Below are 22,114 nucleotides of genomic sequence, written 5' to 3'. Positions count from 1 at the left end.
CTTTTTCACTCTTTCACCAGTAAGCCAGAAATCATTAATTTCACACAATTATAAGGAAAAGTCTAATTTACTCAATGAAACTTGTCTCCATTAATGCTCCTGATTATTAACACACTGTCCTTGGGGCAATGTGTCTATCACATGACAATGGGAAGACTTAAGTGTCAGCTCAGCTCTCTGCCTGCCTGTTTCATAAAGCAGGATAGCCGGGAAGGCTTTCACATTTTTTTTTGTCCATTGCTGCCTTGTTGGAGGCAAAGGACCTACTGTACTCCCTGATTCTGCCACTCTTAGGGCCCCCCACCATGCATACTTTCAAATAATGCTTCTTTGAAATGTATTTTTTTAAGTATTACAATTATCCATTTATGAGACAAAAATAAAAGCAGTCATCACTTACTCCACTCTCTGTGCCAACCTTTCCCTTTGCTGTCTGTGAATTGGTTCAGTGACCAGGGTCATGCTTCCCAGTACCCCCCTCTCTTTGCAGAGAGAAATGAAGCACGACCCCAGGAACAGGATGAAGGTGCCAGTCAGAGACCACAGAAACCATTACTGGATGCCTGAAAGGCCAAGGCCACCCTTGGGAAAAGACTTGCAGTCTTAATAAAAGAAGAATGATTCTATTGTAAGTGTCATTTGATCAGGACTGGGCTGGAGTAGGCAGGGTAGGGTGGACCTCCAGCTTCAGAAGACTGTAAACTGGGGGAAGACTCTTCGTATGGGACAGCTGGAAAGGTATACAACCATTTCTTTTGATTGACAAGGACACTGGAGTCCAGTAAGAGCAATTGCTGCAGTCATACCATACACGAGTGACAGAGCCAGGACTAACTCTCACTGCTGTGCTCCTTTGTTTTACATCACACTCTTAAATAATACAGCCTCAGATTTGAGAGTCACTAAAAACATGGCAGTGGTTATTCTTTCTTCCCAGAGGAAAACAAATCACAGATCTGAAAATGTAGCATTCTCAGGCACTGTTTTACATTACACACATTTTAATTAAGAAGTGTTTGTTGTGACAACACTAATTAAAATGTTTGACTTTGTCTTAAACACAACTTACAAATGAGAACAGAAAGTTAAAATCCACCTGAAGAATCATCCATGCATCCTTCTATTCTACCATCCTAGCTTCACTGCTAACCACACCTAATTCCTCTCTATTTTCCCCCGGAGATATTTTGTTTCTGCCTTTGCATGTGCTGCTTCCTCTGCCTAGAGTTCTCTCTTCTTCATAGATTGACTTGTTCTTCAAGTTACTAGGTTTCTCTGTGTAACTTTTTCCATTTCTAGTCTCATATGCTTTTGCATTTGCTACATTCTAGCTCTCAATGGACTTTGGTTATTTGGATGTAACACTGTCTCAATCAGTAGTGATCCTAGTAATGTCCCAAGCCTAACAGAGCCCTGAACAATAGCACTTCTTCCATATTTTAAAAAAATATTTTAAAAATGTTTTTATTTATATTTAAAAGAGAGACAGCCTGAGAGCTTGGGAGAGGGACAAAAGGAAAGTGGGGGGGGGGGGAGGCAGAGGATCTAAAGCAGGCTCTGTGCTGACAGCAGAGGGCCTGATGCAGGCTGGACCTCACCAGCCAGGACCTGAGCCCAAGTCAGAATCTTAGTGGACTGAGCCCCCCAGGCTCCCCACTTCTCCCATATTTTTATAGAATTAGACATAAAAATGAGATCAAAGCAAAGGAATGCTGAACACAGCATTCATTATGTGGGTTACTTCTGATAGGGAAGGACGATTTTTGTCTGGTGTGTTTGTGGGTTCTTATTACATATTTAAAAATAAAGATTCTATATCACTAGTACAGTACAGTAACTAGAAATTAAATTGCAGTACATTTACTAGAAATTATTCACATGACTGAGAAGATTGGCCTAATTGGTATCAGATCGTCCATTATTTGGAAAGACATTCTTTTCCCATGCTTTCTATTGTGATAAGTTACTTCACAACGGTTGCTTTTGACCTTAAACCGCCCACCTGCACTGCATTGACAGATGTCTGATGTTGACGTGGGTAACTAAAGGTCAACTCCCTTTCCTTCCCGTGGGCCTGATCTCTGGAACTCATGGGTCTAGTGACATTTGTTTTGGGTGTAAGCAGGTTGTTTCCTTCCATTTTAGCAGAAACAATATCCACCGCATTAAAATAATCACCACAGCCAAATACCATGTATGTATTCAGCGCCGAAATACGCACAAGCATCAAAGACGAGGATTTAGGACGGCAACGGCATAATTCATCTCAAGAGTTGCTCGTGCCTAGGCACAGGCCTGCAAGGCGGGAGGACCCAGGGTCCACGCACGCACCCTCGCAGTGAGCCCAGCCGCCCCCTCCCACGCTCGCCCAGCTGCGACCACGCCCCCTTCCCCGCTAGTAGGCGCGGCCCACGTGGGCCCGGAAGCCGCTCTCGGACTTTCAATCCTGGAACCCGGGCCCGGGCCAATGGGCGGGGCGCGTTTCGAGTCTCCGCCTCGCCGTCAATGACGTCACTGAACGCGAGGGCGCGCGGCGCGGAGGGGGGGCCTCGGTTTCCCCCCCTCAGAGGTCAGTTCGCTGCTAGTCCTCGCGCGGCGGAAAACTTCGGCGGGCGTCGTCTCTGTTGCCGCCTTTGCCTTCGTCTCTGCAGCATGGCTTTCGTAACCCGGCAGTTCGTGCGCTCTGTGTCCTCCTCATCCACTGCCTCAGCCTCGGCGAAGAAAATCATCATCAAGCACGTGACGGTTATCGGAGGTGGGCTAATGGGCGCCGGCATCGCCCAGGTGAGCCGGCGGGTGGGCAGCGTACCCCGTTCGATTTGCTGCGCACGCTCCCTGCGGGCGCCGGCCCGCGGAGACCCTGCGTGGGGTGTTCCGCTAAAGGCCAGCGTCCTCGGGAGACCGGGGAAATTCCACCCCGCCCCTCACGCGTGTGGTTGGAAAATCTCGAGTCTCGGCCTGAGTCTCCACTCCCCCAAAGAACCAGTCGCAGACGGAGTCTCAGTTTACTCGTCTCTAAATTCCAGCACCGCCCCGCCGCAGGGCCGGATGAAAACTCTGTGGAAAGTGTTTCTGCAAGCACTTTGGAAGCGATCTATGCAGAGCAGATAGTATTATTTATATGTGCACAATTTTGCGGAATAACATGCGTGCTCGCCGTTCGGTATAGACTGAATTTGCTCCCAGAGACCTGGACTGCGATCAGTTTTGATTTTACCAGTTTTCTAGAATTCTGCAGTCTTTGTCAGAGCTGTTTTCTGTTCTTTTAAATGATTCCTCTTCTCGTCCCTGCCATGTGTTACCTTTGCTTGTGGGTTACAAAGAATAATAATAGTAAGCATTTTGGTAACACTTTGTAAAGTTATCTAATTGGAGCTTGTGAGGCCCTAGGACTTTCCCAACTGCGGCGCATTGGCGAGGCAACTTTCACCGATTACACTTTGTGCAGAGAACTGCGCAGTTTAGGCTCTAGGGAGAGTGGGAGTGGGAGAGGGAGAGGGAGATAGAGTGGCTGCGGGCCCAGGAGGAGTGTCTAATCTCATTGTCCATCTTCAGGACTCTGCCCCTCCGGCTGAGCTGTGATACGGGGTCAGTTGTGCAATTGATTACCTGGATATTGTGATACTTGCATTTTATTTATTTTTTAGCCGTTACATTCCAGCTCATATTGGAGAACTGTGATTTTCTTATCTTAGCTGATTTATTCTCAGCATTTCAGCCCTTTGCAACTTGTATTATTGAAGGGGAGGCAGTTATCAAATTTTTCTTAAGGGAGTATTCCAGTGTGGTGGCTAGTCATGAAAGTTTAATTTTTTCAGTGTCTGTTTGCAACCTAGTTCACACTTCCATGCTTGCTTTTTTAAGTATTTATTTATTAATTATTTTTTAATGTTTGTTTATTTTTGAGAGACAGAACATGAGCGGGGGAGGGGAGAGAGAGAGGGACACAGAGAATCCGAAGCAGGCCCCAGGCTAGAAGCTGTCAGCACAGACCCCGATGCAGGGTTCAAACCCACGAACTGAACTGTGAGATCATGAGTTGAGCCGAAGTCAGACGATTAACCCACTGAGCCACGCAAGCACCCCATGCTTGATTTTTTTTTTTTTTTAGTATTTTATTATTACTATCTATCTTAATTCTCCCCTGCAAATTTTTTGCAGCATATTGATTGCATTTCCTCCTAAAATTAGTATTTTATTAATGTTTTTATTCATCGGGCTTCTTACAGTCTCACTTCTTTCTTCAGAGATCATGTTTTGTGGACATACATTGTCCTGTTTGTTGTGTGGATGCCCTGGCTGCTAGGTTATGGTGTTCGTGTAGTCTGTGTTACATGTAAGGAGGAGTAAGCCCCTTTAACCTAAAAGTTCCACATGCTATATACTGCATGATACTGAGAGTTTAGCTTGAGCACACTTACATTCTCTCTGCTCCACCTAAATCTCTCAAGGCTGTGAGAGTGAGATTTGTTGTGGGCAGGTGTAAAATAATGTTTTGGTTTAAAAACACTTAAACAACATCTTGGTGAGAAGATATTAGGGCCTGAAGCCTCCAATAACAATATTGGACATGGGTCCAGAAACTCTTCTGGATAGTACTTCGAAGACAGCAAGTGGGAGAGGATTAGCAACTATGTACAAAGCATCTCTTCAACCTTTGTACAAAATTGAATTGCTCAGTTTTTGAATGCTCCTTCCGTTATTGGATACCATGTTATGTGCATTAAAAGGCACAGAGGTGGCTCCTGGAATTATGGGTATGGTAATGGAGCATTCACTTGAGAAAGGAGAGGAGAGAAATGACTGATGTGGTCAGGTCAAAGCCTTGAGTGGTTGGTGCAAGGAGTGCCTCTTCAAAGTTAAGGGGGAAAAAAGTTATTTGCCCCACTGTTTGGAAACATAACAAAATTGTCATTCCAAAAGTTGATAAAGACCAGAAGTCTAAGTATAGTGGACATTGATAGGGAATGTAGTTCCATTCTTACCTAACAAGGTTTAAAAGAGCCTCAGCCACTTCAGATGACAACTCTAATCCTGTGGAAGGAACCATGCTTTCCCGCAGAACTTGTGTCCACAGTTAGCCAGTTGGTTGGTTTCACCCATCTGGTTTTGCATTCTACCCTGTAGCATGTAGTTCTAGTTAGTATCACCTCATTTTTTATGCTCTTTGACCTGTGTTTTTTGGCATAGGGTAAGTATGTTTTGCTTATTGAGTGCCACTGAAAAATTTGCCTTCACTAACTTCAACAATCAAAAAAAGGCATTCTGTTGAGGCTTTCAACCACCACTGCCACCATAACCAGCTGGTTTGTTCTTAAAACAGTCTAATTCATTGGCTGGCTTCTTTTTATTGACTTAGACTTTTTTACTTCAAAAAGTACTAAAAATCCAAAGAAATGTGTCTCCATTTTCAGATGAGAAATCTGTCAAATACAGACATTTTTTTTTTGAAAATTCAATAAGCATCTGGATTTGCTAATGCAGAGAAAATAACTCCTCTCCCAGGACTCTCTCCTCCAATCTCCCACCAATTCTGGGAAGGAGAAGGGATGAACGGACATGGCAATAGCATCAACCTGTGTTCAGCATTCCTTTGCTTTGATCTCATTTTTATGTCTAATTCTATAAAAATATGGGAGAAGTGGGGAGCCTGGGGGGCTCAGTCCACTAAGATTCTGACTTGGGCTCAGGTCCTGGCTGGTGAGGTCCAGCCTGCATCAGGCCCTCTGCTGTCAGCACAGAGCCTGCTTTAGATCCTCTGCCTCCCCCCCCCCCACTTTCCTTTTGATGTGTTTGGCTCCAGTTCAGTATGAGGAATTGGATGACTTATATGCTGGCTGTGATAATGTGGAAAAGTTACTTAACTTAACTTAACTTCCAGCCTGAGTTTACTTATCTCTAAAGTAGGACTAGGACTAGTACTAGCCTGGGAGGAGTATGGAGAGGATTGAATGAATTAGTACATGTCAAGCAGTCAGCAGTGTCTGGCACCTAATAAGGGCTCACAAAATGTTAGCTGCCTTTACGATTTTATCTTCATTGCAGTAATCCTTGTCCATTTGTCCTTCTCCCCACATACCCACTCACAACTCTGATCGTTGCTGCTGAGGTAGGCCTGTAATATTTAGATGGAGAATATTGGTCATGATTCTGTTCCGACCTGCTTAATCTTGAAGACAAATGCCAGTTGATACTGGGGTTGGTTGGTTCGTGGACGTCTGAAAAGAGAGAAGGCACTTTTTATCCTCTCCCCACCCACTGTAAATCCTCAGTGGAGCCTTGAAGACACCGACCCAGACTAGCATCTGAGCCATGCATTTGTGTTCAGTCTCCTGAACTCTTTCTGAAGTACAACTTTATTCAAGGTGTAGTTCTATTTACAGTTTTAATTTTTTGTAAAATTTGTCATTTGCCACATCTTCTACTTCATGTTGGGTAGGATAAAAAAAAATTAAATAGATTTTGTGGGAGCCTGACACATTTCTCAAGCAACTTAGCAGTTTCAGACAGGTGAGGTTTGTGCTTCATTACAGTTGATCACAGCACAGGCCATTTGTACATTTGTATTCTCCAAGAGTATCTACTTTACCTGTCATGTTTTGTTTGTTCTAAATTAAAAAAAAAAAAAAATCCCTTAGACTGCAGGTTAATATTTAGTAAGGTTAACTTGTTTTGTGTGTTTGTCCATTACAGACTTCTGAAATGGTCTGATTACTAATTTATCTTTAGCCGGATACTTAGGCCAGCAAAGAAGCTTATAACATTAAATGACCCTTGAATGAGGGACAAGTTGTTTTTTGTTCTATAAAGGAGGGGAGAAAAGAAAGAAAACTACTAGCTGTGCATTTCTTCAGTTGATAGAATGAATCCTTGCTTCATTCATTGCCTTTTTTTTTTTTATCCGAGGAGCCCAGTGAGCTCCTAACTTTCATTAAGTTACTGGAGGGAAGCCAGTGGGCTCCCTGGAAATGGCCATTTCAGAAGCTGGATTCCTTAGGGCTCCCGGTACAACCTTCCTTTTAGTGCACTATACTTCTTTGAGGAAATGATAAAGTTTGGAAAGGGTTTGGGGCCTGATTCTTCTTATTTTGTTGTTGTTGTTGTTGTTTTTGTTCCTCTTATAAAGCAAAAAGTACACATTTTTTCTGGGAGGGCTTCTTAGACTGTTATAAAAAAGTTGGCGTAGGGTGGGGGAGAACATTCTAAGCTACAGATGAACGTTTCCCCAACATCACTGTTACCTTGTGATGCTTGGTGAGGACTCAAGTGGACCTGAAAGCTTTTTCCTCCCTAGCCGCTAAATTTGTTCATCCATCTCTTCTCTCTGCCCTCAATTCTGAATTTTCTGATGCTGAATAGAAGAGTGGTCATAATTGCTTTGTACTGTTTAGCTTTATTTTTTTTTGTGTTACAGTGATATGTCTCTGTTGAACTTTGCTTGAAAACAGTGCAGTGGTCTGGGAAAAACTTCAGGATCACAGGAGACTGGCACAGTCACCTGGTTGTAAGCTGTCTTTTAGAGTGGACTTTATGGAGGGAGGAAAGTTTTTATTCCAGGTGTTAGCTCCCTCCTTAAGGGTTTGGGATGCATTTGTCATGAATTTCTTCCCTCGTTTCCTGTGTTGCTCACTTCTTTACTGGGCTCTTTTCTGATCTTTATGATGTACTGGAACAACAAAACCATCCCCTGTCAGCGTATTAGTCATTGAACTTGGGGTGGGGCTGGAGATACTGTAGAAGAGGTGGGTCATACAGTCAAAAAAGAATGTCAAAGAATATGTTTGGACATTGTAGAGCAGAAATGGCACCTCAGTCAGGTTTTGGATTTTCTTTGTCATGTTCCTAGATAGCCTCACTGATTAAGCCCCCTTGCTTGAGTTTCTAATTTTCTTTCCTCCCACTTACCTCTTTTTTCCATATCTGCCTTGGGCACACCCCTCACTGCCTAGCTCTCCTGGGACCACAGGGAGATAATACTGCTGCTCTCTATTCTGTCTCCCTGGGTTATACTAACAATGCAGTAGTTTCTGATGAGTGGTAGTCTGACACTTGAAAGTGAGCAGAGTATGAAGTGCCCCCTGGGGCTTGGTGGCCAGCCCTACCTGTCCGTGCTGTAGAAACTTTGGGCGACTCACTTAACCCCTCTCTGCCTGTTTCCTTATCTGTGAACAAGGATACTTGCCTCATAGCACTGTGAGAGCTCAATGGGCAAAGTGCTTAAGGACCTGCTAGCATGTTCAATGGTAACTGCTCAGGAAATGTTAGTTGTTTTCATGGAGATTTGTCAGATCAATCTGGTGATGACTTCTTTACATCTAGATTCTCTTAACTGTCTTTGAAGATGTTTGATCCCTGAAGCCGAGATAACCACAGTTCTGCCTGCACCTCTGGACTCTGCTGTCTTGTGGAGAGAAATGTGGCCTGCATGGGCAAGGGGATCCTTTGTGGGTGTCTGGAGTCAATGGATGTCAGCTTGATCTCTCCTTAGCTCTAGACTCAGAGAATCACTCACTGATGATCTCTATCTGGGTGCTCTGATGCAACCTTTCTGCAGAGAATAGACTCAAACTCACTTGCCAAGACTTAATTATTCATCATGTACCCTCCCTTTCCCCCCTTCAGCTTTTCCCTGCAACTTTCCTCCCTCTGTCATTACCACTGTTGTTCTTCCAGCCACATACATCTGAAGATGGGGTCATGGTGAGAGTCTCTATGCTGCAAAAGGCTTTGAGGCTTTCCTCTCTGAGGAGTGTTCTTTCCCCTGCTGTCCCGTTTGTAATTCCTAGACCAGGCATTTATACCTGAATTGTGGGAGCCTCTTTATTGGTCCTTTTCAGCAAAAACCTACTAATTCTAGAAAACATTGCCATTCTAATCTTCCTAGAGAGCACTTTGGATTTGTAACTGTCTCTTGTACTCAGAAAGTGTTCATCATGGCAACATCCTGGAGGGAAACTTAAATATAACCAAGAGTTGGTTGATGCTATTGCCATGTCCGTTCATCCCTTCTCCTTCCCAGAATTGGTGGGAGATTGGAGGAGAGAGTCCTGGGAGAGGAGTTATTTTCTCTGCATTAGCAAATCCAGATGCTTATTGAATTTTCAAAAAAAAAATGTCTGTATTTGACAGATTTCTCATCTGAAAATGGAGACACATTTCTTTGGATTTTTAGTACTTTTTGAAGTAAAAAAGTCTAAGTCAATAAAAAGAAGCCAGCCAATGAATTAGACTGTTTTAAGAACAAACCAGCTGGTTATGGTGGCAGTGGTGGTTGAAAGCCTCAACAGAATGCCTTTTTTTGATTGTTGAAGTTAGTGAAGGCAATTTGTGTTGATGGCAGAGTTCAAGGTATTACACAGTCGGAGATAATCATAAAACCAGAATTGCCAACTCTGCGAGATGGATCTGATTTATGACTTTTTTCCTCCATGGATCAAATCATGAGCCCAAGGGCAGGCCCCAGTGCAAAGGAACAGCAGCTTCTGGGGTACAGTCAGCATCATGAGTACTAAGTCAGTGCACTTATTCTGGGAGTTGGAAGGAAGTCAGAATAGTTTTGTGAGAGAATGTAATATTGATGAAACACAGTCCTCCTGCAGTGTAGGGCTCATGGGGCAGCTCACTCTACCAGTTGACGTAGTTCTCACAAACTTACCATTCAAGTTAGGCTTCAGAGAAGCTGCTTCAAATCTGGTGATATGTCTGCAAAAATATTTAAATCCAGCGTGCTCCTGCTTGGCATGTTTACTTGGCCCTGTGGCTGGAGTACTCCAGAGGCTTTGACAAGTGTGCTATTCACCTGGCCTATTTTTATAGCTCTGAAGCACCCTTGTCTAAAAATATTTCTCTCTGGCTAAGCCTGCCTTCCACCAAGGCTAGGGAAGTCATGGAGCTGAGGACATAGCCTTCAAATTTTTTTCCCCCATTACATATTGTCCTCAAGGTCTTACAGTGGGTGGGTACTGTAATATAGAATAAGAGTTCTCAATGGTTGATTTAAATTATGGTCACTGAAATTAAAGTTCCAGGAACAGTTTTCCTTACTGTAAAAGTAACAGATGTCTATGGGAGGAAGGAAAAAAGACCTTCTTTTTGTGTTCCATTTGTCCACTACTGTCTCCTCATAGAGTTGGGGATAATTTGGGTGGTATTGTTGCATAATTCAAGAAGAATGAGTGTGGTTTTGAGCCCTCAGTAATGTAATTCTTTTCACATTGTCGGGGCAGGGGGGCCCTCAGCTACATGGATGAAAAGAACCCTGGACCTTCAGGAGATCTAATCTCATCTTGGCTTTCCTACCAGCCATATATGTTTGGTCAGTATTTCCTGGGGGCCCCACAGCCAGGTAGGATCTGGTGCTTAGTGGACAGAGACAGATGACATTTTGTCAGAAGCCTGCAGTAGGGAAGTAGGGAAGACAGCACTGAAACAAATGGTCATAACACAGTTGGCGGAGGGGGGGGGAGCACAGGGGTAAGGGTGTGCAGGGGTATTACAGGAACACAGGAGGGACACCTAGCCCAGGGCCAAGAAGATTGGGGTGTATGGTCTGGAAGTGATCTTAGTTAGTATCTGTGATTCTCAGTACTTAGTGTGTGTGATACTCAGGCTTGGTGAGGTGAAGCTGGGAAGAAGGTATGGACAGAGCCAAGGCCAGGAGGTGAGACAGTAGTAGATGTGGAGGCTGTAGGCCTTGTGGTGGTGTTGAAGTGTCAGTCCTCAGTGAGCATTGTGTCTGGAGAGGAGGCGAGTCTCCCTCCTGGAAGGCTTTGCATGCTATATGTAGGAACTTAAGTTTTAGTCCTTGGTGCCTGGGAGCCATCAAAGAGTTTGATGGAGTAATTATTATAGACAGAAGTACCTTTTACAGAATTACATTTTAGATAGAACACTACCGCCTGTGTATGATCTTTTTTTTTTAATATTATTTTTTATTTTTTTAAATTTACATCCAAATTAGTTAGCATATAGTGAAACATGATTTCAGGAGTAGATTCCTTAATGCCCCTTACCCGTTTAGCCCATCTCCCCTCCCCCAACCCCTCCAGTAACCCTCAGTTTGTTCTCCATATTTATGAGTCTCTTCTGTTTTGTCCCCCCTCCCCATTTTTATATTATTTTTGTTTCCCTTCCCTTATGTTCATCTGTTTTGTCTCTTAAAGAAGTCCTCATATGAGTGAAGTCGTATGACTTTTGTCTTTCTCTGACTAATTTCACTTAGCGTAATACCCTCCAGTTCCATCCACATAGTTGCAAATGGCAAGATTTCATTCTTTTTGATTGCCGAGGAATACTCCATTATATATATATATACCACATCTTCTTTATCCGTTCATCCATCGTTGGACATTTGGGCTCTTTCCATACTTTCTGCCTGTATATGATCTTCAGTGAATAGTTTTTCTGTTTTAATTCTGTTTCTTTTCTGAGTAAAATTAGCGTGTTGTGTTGGATTAGATAAAAGGTTTTTTTTTTTAAATTGTGGCAAAATATACATAACATAAAAGTTATCATTTTAGCCACTTTTAAATGTAGATAACCCTCACTTTCCAAGAGTTTGCATTATGCTACTTTGCTTTTATGAAAAATCTGTATTAGTACCTGTTTTTGGTAACTGAAAGAAATCCATAAGGGGATTTTTGCTTTTATGGAAAAAGGCGAAAAGCTAAAATAGTGTTCAGCGTTTGTTTGGCAGCGAGCCATTATAGAGGCAGTGCACACCCCAAGCGGCTCCTTCCCTGGGGACTACACTCAGTATCAAGCCATCATGGCTTTGAACTCTGTCTGTGAGCATTTGTGCTTTATTTAGATTTATTTTGTGTATCTGTTGGCAGATGTGTCTTAAGGTATCAGAAAAGCCTAAGAGAAGTTATTTTTGGGGTATGGGAATGCTCAAAAATTTTCCATATAAATTAATGGTAATTGCTTCTTTGCTTCATGCCATTTTGGCTTATGAAAGGTTTCATAGAAGTCTTCCAGATGGTGGGGGAGACCTGTATGCAGTTCAGTGGCATTTAAGTGTTTATACATTATCCTGAAACCATCGCCATCATCTGTCTCTAGAACTCTGCATCTTGCAAAATTGAAATTCTGTACCCATTAAAGATGACTTCCCCCCACTGCCCCATCCCCTAGAAGCCACCATTCTACTTTCTATCTCTATGAATTTGACTGTTCTAGGCACATCATCTAAGTGGAATCTGTATTATTCCTTTTGTGACTAGCTTATTTCACTTAATGTTATATCTTGAAGGTTCATCCATGTTGTACCATGTGTCAGAGTTTCCTTCCTTTTTAAGGAATAATAGTCCATTGGGATATTTTCAGTGGAATAATGTATGCACCACATTTTCTCTATCCATTTATCCACCTTGGGACACTTGAGTTGCTTCCACTTCTTGGTCACTGTGAATAATGCTGCTGTGAGTATGTGTATACGTAGGACTAACAAGGGCTAAATTATTAAGAGTCCTTGCTTTCAGTTCTTTTAAGTATATATCTAGAAATAGAATTGCTGGATAATATGTAATTATTTTTAATTTTTTGAGGAATTTCCATAATGCACCATTTTACATTCTCATCAGCAGTGTGCAAGGGTGCCAGTTTCTCCATATTTTTGCCAATAACTTATTTTGTTTTCACTTTTGTAATAGCCATCAGGATGTGAATAGATCCCTTCCCTGACCTCTGTTTTATCTATTGCTCTTCTGTATGCATTTCTATGAAGAAGGATTTTATGGCTAAAAAAGTTTGAAAGCCACCACACTAATGATATTTAGGGTATCTTTCTGTTCTAAAAATCCGTGGTCTTGTTTATCTGTAGCTAATAAACCTGAACCATAAATGCTTTTCTGATTTCTGATCTCTGATCTTGCAGTAGTTGAGAAGCTAAGGTGCCTCAGTTTCCCCAGTGTGATAGAGAAGAAACCTGTGTTGGAGGGAGTGAGCTTGTGTGTCTGTGGCCATCCTTGACTTGGCTCACACGTGTGCCCCTCACAGATGGTCACAAATACAGGGTTTGCATGCCTCTAGCTTTGCCCACAGCCCCTTGGATAAAAGGTACAGGACACATTCACATGCCCTTCAGTTCCCCTTTTGCCTGGCATCTTAACCACCACTGCCAAAAAACAGTCTGTTTGCCAAAATAACAGACTTGTAGCATTTTTTTCCACTTGGCAACTGACCAAAAGACTGGTTATTAGCTCTTGTTGTTGTTGTTACTATCCCTTTCAAAGTAATGTGATTTTTTTGTAATTCTAAAATATCTTGAAGGTTATGTAAAATTTGTTGTAGTTTCTAGTTATAATCATGACTTCTTTTTAAAAAAAATTTTAAGTCTTTATTAAATTTTACTTAGTTAACATACAGTTTAATATTAGTTTCAGGTGCAGAATTTAGTGATTTATCACTTACATATAGCACCCAGTGTTCACCACAAGTGCCCTCCTCAATGCCCATCACCCATCTAGCCCATCCTCCCCCCTCCGCCCCCATCTCCCCTTCAGTAACTCTCAGCTTGTTCTGTATAGCTAAGAGTCTTTTTCCTGGTTTGCTTCTCTTTCTCTCAACCCCCATGTTTGTCTGTTTTGTTTCTTAAATTCCATATATGAGTGAAATTACATAGCATTTGTCTTTTTCTGACAGACTCATTTTCTTTAGCATAATACTCTCTAGCTCTGTCCACATCATTGCAAGTGGTAATATTTCATTCATTTTTTTTTTAATGGCTGAGTAATGTTCCATTGTATGTATGTGTGTGTGTGTGTGTGTGTGTGTGTGTGTATAGAGAGAGAGAGAGAGAGAGAGAGAGATACACACATACACACCACAACTTCTTTATCCATTCATCAGTCGGTGGACACATGGGTTCATTCCATAATTTGGCTATTGTTGATACTGCTGCTGTAAACATAAGGGTGCATTTATCCTTTTGAATCAATATTTTCGTATCCTTTGGGTAAATGCCTTGTACTGCAAGTGCTGGATCGTAGGGTAGCTCTATTTTTAATTTTTTGAAGAACTTCCATACGCTTTTCCAGAGTGGCTGCACCAAGTTGCATTCCTACCAAGAGTGTAAGAGGGTTCCCCTTTCTCCACATCCTTGCCAACACCTGTTGTTTCCTGTGTTGTTAATTTTAGCTATTCTGTATAGTCATGACTTCTTGAGAACTTAGTCCTAAAATGATTTGCAAACTGGGCCTTTTTAGAAATACATTTATTATTCGTTCATGTGTTCTTTTCATAATTTTTAAAAATGTTTTTATTTATTTTTGAGACAAGAGACAGAGCATGAGCAGGGGAGGGGCAGAGAGAGAGGGAGACACAGAATCTGAAGCAGGCTCCAGGCTCCGAGCTGTCAGCACAGAGCCTGACGTGGGGCTCGAACCCACAGACTGTGAGATCATGACCTGAGCTGAAGTCGGACGCTCAACCGGACTGAGCCACCCAGGCGCCCCTCACAAATATTAAGTGTCTTGCATGTGCTGGGTATTGGGGTGGGTAAAAGGTGATGTGTGCTTGCTGCTTTTGGGTAGCTCATTGTCCAGAGAAAGAAATATAAGCATGAACAACTAACTAATAAAGGCAGACAGATTGCCTATCTGTCATCTGGGATGTGACCTGATACATATGAAAGTTTTGGTGGTTTAAATGTCTTCAGTAAGACTTTTAAATATGTTAAGATATGATCTGACCTATAGGATACATCTTCTACAGTAAGGAAAAAGGGAAATTTAAAAAGTATATGTAAAAAGAGGCATATGTATATATTGCACTACATACATATATTTTTAAGTTTATTTATTTGAGAGAGAGAGAGGGTGCAAGTGGGGAGGGGCAGAGAGAGAGAGGGAACGAGGTTCTGAAGCAGGCTTCATGCTGACAGCGGAGAACCTGACATGGGGCTCAGATTCAAAGTAGGATGCTTAACCGACTGAGCCCCCCAGGTGCCCCTGCACTACATATATGTATATTAAATTCATATTGACTGGAAATTCTGGTTGGACTGCAGATGGGAGTGTGCCAGAACCACCCTGTATTGGTATTTGTGTGAACAGCAAATTCAGACTCTGAAGTGGATGATGCAACAGCTCTTTTGGAAAGGTCTCTAGGTATTTTCTTGAGTTCATCATTAAAAGTTGGTGTTTCTCAACATTTCCATGTCTAATTTATCTCTTTCACATCTGGAATTTCTCCTGTCTGTTGATGGGTTAATGACTATTATTCTGAAATACGCGAGATTTTTACAACATAAAATAGCCTGTGACCAATTTGTTTTTGATTTATCTGTTGTGCTCATACCCTGGTGATTGAGCTACCATTACATAAGTGAGCAGCCATTGACAGCTGGTGGTTCACACCAGCTCTGTACTTTTTCTTTCAGTATTTGGAGTCCTATATGGAAGATTTTTTTTGTATCTGTAAATCAGTAGAGGTACCAAGAAGTGACGACCTCTGTTAGAGATTGGGGGAGGTTTCACTAAAGGAGAAATAGCCTCTGTGTTGAAGCAGCAATGAGGGAGAAGGGGCTTCCTGGTAGGGGGAACCACCTGGGCAGGGGTGTGAAGCCATGAAATAGTTCAGAGAAGGAGGAAGTATGGTGTGCCTGGGGTAGAGTACAGGCCCTGGTTACTGTACTCCAGAGCATTTCGTATTTAGCAATTACTTATGGGATAGGCACTGTGCACAAGGCATATGATAAGTACTAGAAGGTACAAAGCCCAAAAGAGTTTCTGCCATAAAGAATTTAAGTCTAGGGGCAGAAATTGCTAAACAAAGATCCAAATGACACAGTTTACTTTGTTATAAAGTGCCATAATAAGACCAACAAAAGTCTAGCTCTGTGGTTTCAAAACAAAAAAAGAGCACATTCGTTTGGAAAAAGGCTTCATGGAGAGGGTAACATTTGAAGTGGGCCTTGAATAATGGGTAGAATTTTTTAAGACTGTAATTAAAGGTTGAGATTAAGAAAAAGGTGTTGTCCAGCAAATTGTGACTCTCAGAATAGTGATACCATTAATGAAGTTCAAAGAGAACTGGATTTAGGGTCAGGACGATGACTGTAGGACATCAAGATGATGACTAAGGATGGAAGGTGTTAGTTTTAGGCATAGTTGGAATTATGAGAATGATTGAGAGTCCAGAAGGAAAAGATACAGAGACAAAAAGAATATTGAAAGCAGAATCTTGAAGGATTTGTTTAAACACAGGTTTAAACTTTTGTTTAGAGGCTGAAAGATTGAGAGAAGTCAATATGGCTAAGAGGAACAGAGATAAGAAATAGAGGTAAGAAATTGGAGACAGTTTAAAAATTAAGCCCTAGTTGGCAGTGTGCAGGGCTTTGGAAAAGTAGAAGATAAAGCTGAAGAAGAGGCATTGGCTTTAGCAGTTAGAAGACCACAGATAAGTTATACAGCAGTTGCGGTGGAGGAAACCATGTTGCTCGTGTTTAAGAATTGCATAGTGGGGGTGAAAGTGGAAGCACTGAGGGTGGTGACCAGAGTCGCAGTTGGCAAGCATCATTGCACCTTCTGTGAGCCTGGCCTTGGTCTGGACACTTCAGATGCATTCACGTCTTTAACATTCACAGCAATCCAATGAGAAGGGTACTGGTTATCTCTTGTAACAGATCAGGAAACCATAGATAGAGAGGCTGCATAACTTGCTCAAAGTCCTCCAGTCCAGTGGCTAAGCCAGGGTTTAAAGTCTGATTCTAGAAGTTGTGTTCCACATACTATTCTGCCACCCAGCAATTGGTAGTGAAGTGAAGGCCAGCTTTAGGCGGTTAAGGAAGTTTGAAGGTCCCCCCTCCCCAACTTTTTCTTTTTTGTTTTTTTTTTTTAATTTTCTTCAAGTTTTTTAAATGTTTATTTATTTTTGAGAAAGAGGGACAGAGTGTGAAGTGGGGAGGGGCAGAGAGAGAGGAAGACACAGAATCTGAAGCAGCTCCAGTCTCCAAGCTGTCAGCACAGAGCCCGACATGGGTCTTGAACTCATGGACCTGGGAGATCATGACCTGAGCTAAAGTCGGACGCTTAACTGACTGAGCCACCCAGGCACCCCTCTTACTTTCTTTTTAAATGAAGAGAGATCCCAGTCTGTTTGTAAAAAAAGGAAGGACATAGAAAGGAACAAATCTTGGGATCAGAAGGTTTAAGAACCAGGACGCCTGAGTGGCTTAGTTGGTAAGCGTACAACTCTTGACTACGGCTCAGGTCATGATCTCTTGGTTTGTGAGTTCTAGCCACACCTCGGGCTCTGTGCTGACAGCTCATGGAGGTTTTCTCTCTCTACCTCTCTCTCTCTGCCCCTATCCTGCTGGTGCTCTCTTTCTCTCTCAAATAAATAAGCTTAAAAAAAAAAAGGCATAAGAACAAAAGCAAAATAAAATAATTTACCATAGGAGGCTGTACCTGGATCCAGTATTAGGCCTCAGACCCTTGAAGAAGGAGGAAGGGAGCTGCCTAGAATAAAAATAATCAGCTCTTGTGATGTTCCAGGCACCATTTTCAGTGTTTAGCATGTATTAACTCATTTAATCCTCTCAACAACCGTATTGCCCCATTTTTTTTTTTTTTTCTAGATAAGGAGACGGCCCACAGAGGTCATGGAATGTTTCCCATCTCACATCTGGTAGCTGAGCTCCAGATGGGCTGGTCCTTGCTCAGCTCAGAAAGGTCTTGACTGTTCCCCTTGGACCCAGCAGTGCCTTTTGGGTCAAGAATAGCCAGCACATGAGCTCCAGATGTGGACAGCTTACCTTCAAATCCTAGTTCCCTTCAGACCTTCAGTTTTCTTATAGTTATAATACTTACCCCAAAGGCTATTATGAAGATGAAATTGGGTAATTTATGAGGAGTGAAAGCTCCCTGAGAGCAGGGGACTTGTTTTATTCACTACCTTATTCCAGAGCCTGAAAGAGGCATGGATGACATAGATGTTGAGTCAGTAGTAGGCAGTAGTCATTTGAAGGAGTGAACGTGGAGATGTAGCCATAGCCAGCACGTACTCTAAACGGTAGTTCTCCTCTCCATAGGGGAGATCAGGTATTGGGGATGGGATCAAAAATGCTCACCCTCAGAAACCAAGTGTTTTGTCTGTGACTTTTGATCATTCGGTGGAAAGCATTTTCTAATAATCTCTGTGTTTTTCACCCAGACTGTTCAAAGGTTTCCCTGCTATCCATATTGTTTGTGTACCCCAGTACATTAAAACCTTGGATTGTGAGTAACTTGTTCTGCGAGTGTTCCACAAGATGAGCAGACATTTCTTTTTTTTAATTTTAATTTTAATTAATTAATTAATTAATTTTTATTTTTTAATTTACATCCAAACTAGCATATAGTGCAATAATGATTTTGGGAGTAGATTCCAGTGATTCATTCCCTATGTATAACACCCAGGAGCAAACATTTCTAATAAATTTAACTTTATAAACAAGCAGTGTCTTGTAATATGAGTAGTACATGACACCGAATGTCACATGATCACAACTGAGCCAGTAGTTCTTCTCTCACTGAGGGATTGTGGGTGATGGTCTCCCATGCTCAGATGCTCGGTCTCAGGCCATGGTGTTTGGCAGAAATCTGTGATTTTTCAGAATGTTGGAGGGTGCCCACAACTGGCACTAGTGTGTTTTTTGTCACTTCAAAGCACCTATGGACAGTCCTTTGCTTTTCCATACAAGAGTAAGCATAGGAATGCTTTGCCTCATTCTAGGTCAGGCTGCCTGCAGATACAGACTCTTCTCTGCTGCCTTATTGCCAGTTAAGAGCATATGACAAGAGTCTATTGATACTGTACTGTAGTCAATATCTGTGCGAGTGTATACAATGGCCCTCATGCAGAAAAAGGTTGAAAAGTGGTAAGAAGGAGATGATTATGGTGGAAGTTAAGAAGGAAATCATCAAGAATTATGAATGAAGTATGTGAGTGGCTGAAATTGAAGATTTTATAGGAAGTCTGCGTCTGCATCTCATCTGCAGAGGAGAAGGAGATAAAGGTAGGGGGATCCCTCACTTCAAATGAGATTAGGGAGATGTTTAAAATGTGGGAAACTGCAAAATTTTGTAGAAAAGCACCACTGGAATAAGGCTGTAGCAGTGCGAGCGATGAATCTGTTTAACGACAATGCAATGTCACATTTCCGCGAAATCCTCAAAAGGAGGCAAAAGCAAGTGTCCTTGGATAGGTTCCTTGTTAAAATTGCACGAAAAGAAAAAGATTCCATTGAGCCAATAGATAGCAGTGATTCCTTTAGTGAGAGTGAAAGTCGTCTTACACAATAACCCTCCTCTCTTGTCTCCCTCACACCAGCCACAAAGGTTTTCAAAGGTAAGTGCAGGTTAATTTATTTTTCTTTATATTTTGTATTTTCTTCTTTATTATTTTGTATTCTATTACAGTATTGTAATCATTTTTATATGAATAGTTTTAGGTTGTAGAACAAATCATCTAACTTTCCATTATTTCTTAGGGGAAATACGCTTTGATATACAAGTGCTGTGGATTACAAGCATGTTTTCGGAATGAATTATGCTCACAAACCAGGGTTTTACTGTACAATTATTTGGCTTCCCAGAACAACACAGCAGTCTTGTTCTGTTCTTAGCCTTCAAAGCAGAGTGTAAATGAAAGCCATGAATGAAAACCCTAACTTCTTGAAGGACTCAGGATTTCATTGGGGAGGAGTAACTAGAAAGCCATAACCATGAACCACCATATCTATCATAGGAGAGAAGTGGGCCTCAGCAGCAATTAGGAATGAATCTTACAAGACTGATAGAAGTTAGATGGGAAAGAGATTTTAAGGTCAAAAAGAAGCAGCTAAAGAAACTGTGTGGGATGGCCTTAGGAGTTATGAGTGTTATAGTTTTAGGCTTGTTTAGACATGTTCCTTCCTCCCCAACCACCATGAACCCGTGGAGACTTTTGCACTTTAAGAAAATGAAACAAACCTCTGTTAAGGTTGCAAGAGATGAGCTTAAAAGGGGGAAACTCTGTTGGGAGGCTTTTGCTGTGGAAACATCTGGCCCTACACTGGTTTGTTATGTGGGACTGAAAGAGGAATGTTGTTGAACTAAGTGTCAACGCTGTGTTTCAGTTTAAATGTGTGACGACGACTTCTTCTTCTTCTTCTTCTTCTTCTTCTTCTTCTTCTTCTTCTTTTTTCTGATACTTTTTTTTGGATACACCTTCTTAATATTTCATTTTATGGTTACCAGAAAGGTTAGATGAGGTCATTGCTTTTCAAACTAGGGTCTTTATGAAAGCTTATTTTGAGGATCTGAAAGTTCTATAAGAAATTTAAAAATTATGTGTTTTCCTGTCATTGATGATCTTGAAATTTTAAACACCTTCTGGATGATATGAATGTTTATTGTATCACTGATAAGATCTGATACAGCAGTGCCAGTATGTACACTTGTGTTTGTAATATCATTCCTGTCAAGGGAAGACACAGTGCCTTCTCCAAGAACCTTTTGCTATAAATTGAAGAAAGAAGTGGGAGAATGGAACAATTACAGGCATTTGGTAAAGATATAACAGCTCTGGATACTGAAGAACTGAGTCTTTCAGTGGTTAGCACAATACTTACATTGTAGATACTTGTGTTACATGGATCCTCTCTTGGGGTCAGTAATTAGCTGTAGGAATAGTGGTAACCACATAATGTGTTTTCCTGTTCCAAATGTCAAAAATAATCATATATGCCCTTTTACTGTAGGTTTTAATCTCATAATTGTCAAGAGAATAAACTACAGAACCATAAGGTGACACCTTATTAAAATGGGCATTTGATACTTGAGAATTGGTTAAATAAAATTAAACAAGATAGGCCTGATGTCTGGCACATACGAAGTACTCTAAACTGTAGTTGTTACTAGGGACAGCAAACCTCTGTGGCCTCTGGTTTCTGTTTGCTGTGGAGTTTTTCAAGGGATTTCTTCTCTAGGGAACTCAGGATTTTACTCTGGCACTGCTGCCTGTGGGGAAGAAAGGGAGCAACTAGCTTAAGACTGTTGGGGGTTAGCCAGGAACCAGCAGTCATCAAAGATCAGTGTAGATGCATATGTGGCCAGAGATCAATACTAGAAGAGAGCCATTTCAAGGAAGGTACTGGAACATAATCAGGAAACAAGTGTGTGGGGCTTGACCTTCAAGAAAGGAATTAAGAAGCAAGTACTGTTTAGGGGAAATGTAGCAATACCCTCATGTTCAAGAGTCCTGGGCAGAAGTAGGAGCTTGGTGGAGCCTGACTTTTCCTTGAGGAATTTGGGGAGAAGTTAGAGGAGAGGAGTCTTTCAGATAGTATGTTCTAGATAACATTTAGAACTTTCTCAGGGACAGGGCAATAGGAAGACCTAGAAACCCTACTGATTTAGGGACAGAGATTTGCTGGCCTCTCAGTGGTTTGAGGAGATAGTTGGCAACCCAGGAGGGCTGGGATGGGGTGGGGATAGGGATCAGGGCTGACAGGTTCTTTATTTTAGAGTGATGCTTTGGTTCTTGGGCTGTGCATTAGAATCATCTGGGGGTGTTTTTTTTAAATGCCAGTGCCTTCAGACTAAGTAAATCACAGAATCTGCAGGTGAGAGTTGGACATTGGTTGATTTAAATGTCCCCCACCTGATTCTAATCTGCAACCAGATTTGAGCACAGACTGTAGAACATCAGAATCACTAGGAAGGCTTTGTTAAAATTCTGACCCAATCCATAGTTTCTGATTTATTGGGTTGGGAGTGGAGTCTGAGAATTTTCGTTTCGTTTCTTTTTTTCTTTTTTTTTTTTTAGGTTTATTTATTTTGAGAGAGCGAGCAGGGGAGGGTCAGAGCAAGAGGGAGAGAGAGGATCCCAAGCAGGCTCCACGCTGTCAGCAGTGGAGCCCAACTTGGGGCTCAGACTCAAGAACCATGAGATCATGACCTGAGCTGAAACCAAGAGCCAGATGTTTAACCAACTGAGCCACTCAGGCGGACTGAGAATTTGCATTTCTAACAAGTTCCCAGCTGATGTTGATGCTGCTGGCCCAGGATCCATACTTTGAGAACTCCTATTCTAGAAACACAGGCTGTTTCAGGTGTCTGTTGAGGCTTTAATGCTCACATGGAACCTG

The 22,114-nt window shown here is 41.9% G+C and overlaps 1 protein-coding gene across 1 annotated transcript in view; it reads left to right on the top strand.

Moving 5' to 3' along the window:
* The first annotated feature begins 2,520 nt into the window (after positions 1-2,520).
* HADH (hydroxyacyl-CoA dehydrogenase) overlaps positions 2,521-22,114 on the top strand; it is a 50,626-nt gene continuing 31,032 nt past the window's right edge. Inside the window, exon 1 of the mRNA XM_053217077.1 lies at positions 2,521-2,784. Within this exon, the coding sequence (XP_053073052.1) occupies positions 2,653-2,784 (132 nt within the window). The 5' untranslated portion in view covers positions 2,521-2,652. The remainder of the gene's footprint in view (positions 2,785-22,114) is intronic.

The sequence above is a fragment of the Acinonyx jubatus genome, chromosome B1, assembly GCF_027475565.1.
Source record: "Acinonyx jubatus isolate Ajub_Pintada_27869175 chromosome B1, VMU_Ajub_asm_v1.0, whole genome shotgun sequence".
In the NCBI taxonomy this organism is placed as follows: domain Eukaryota; kingdom Metazoa; phylum Chordata; class Mammalia; order Carnivora; family Felidae; genus Acinonyx; species Acinonyx jubatus.
This window is presented reverse-complemented; position numbering and strand designations above follow the sequence as displayed.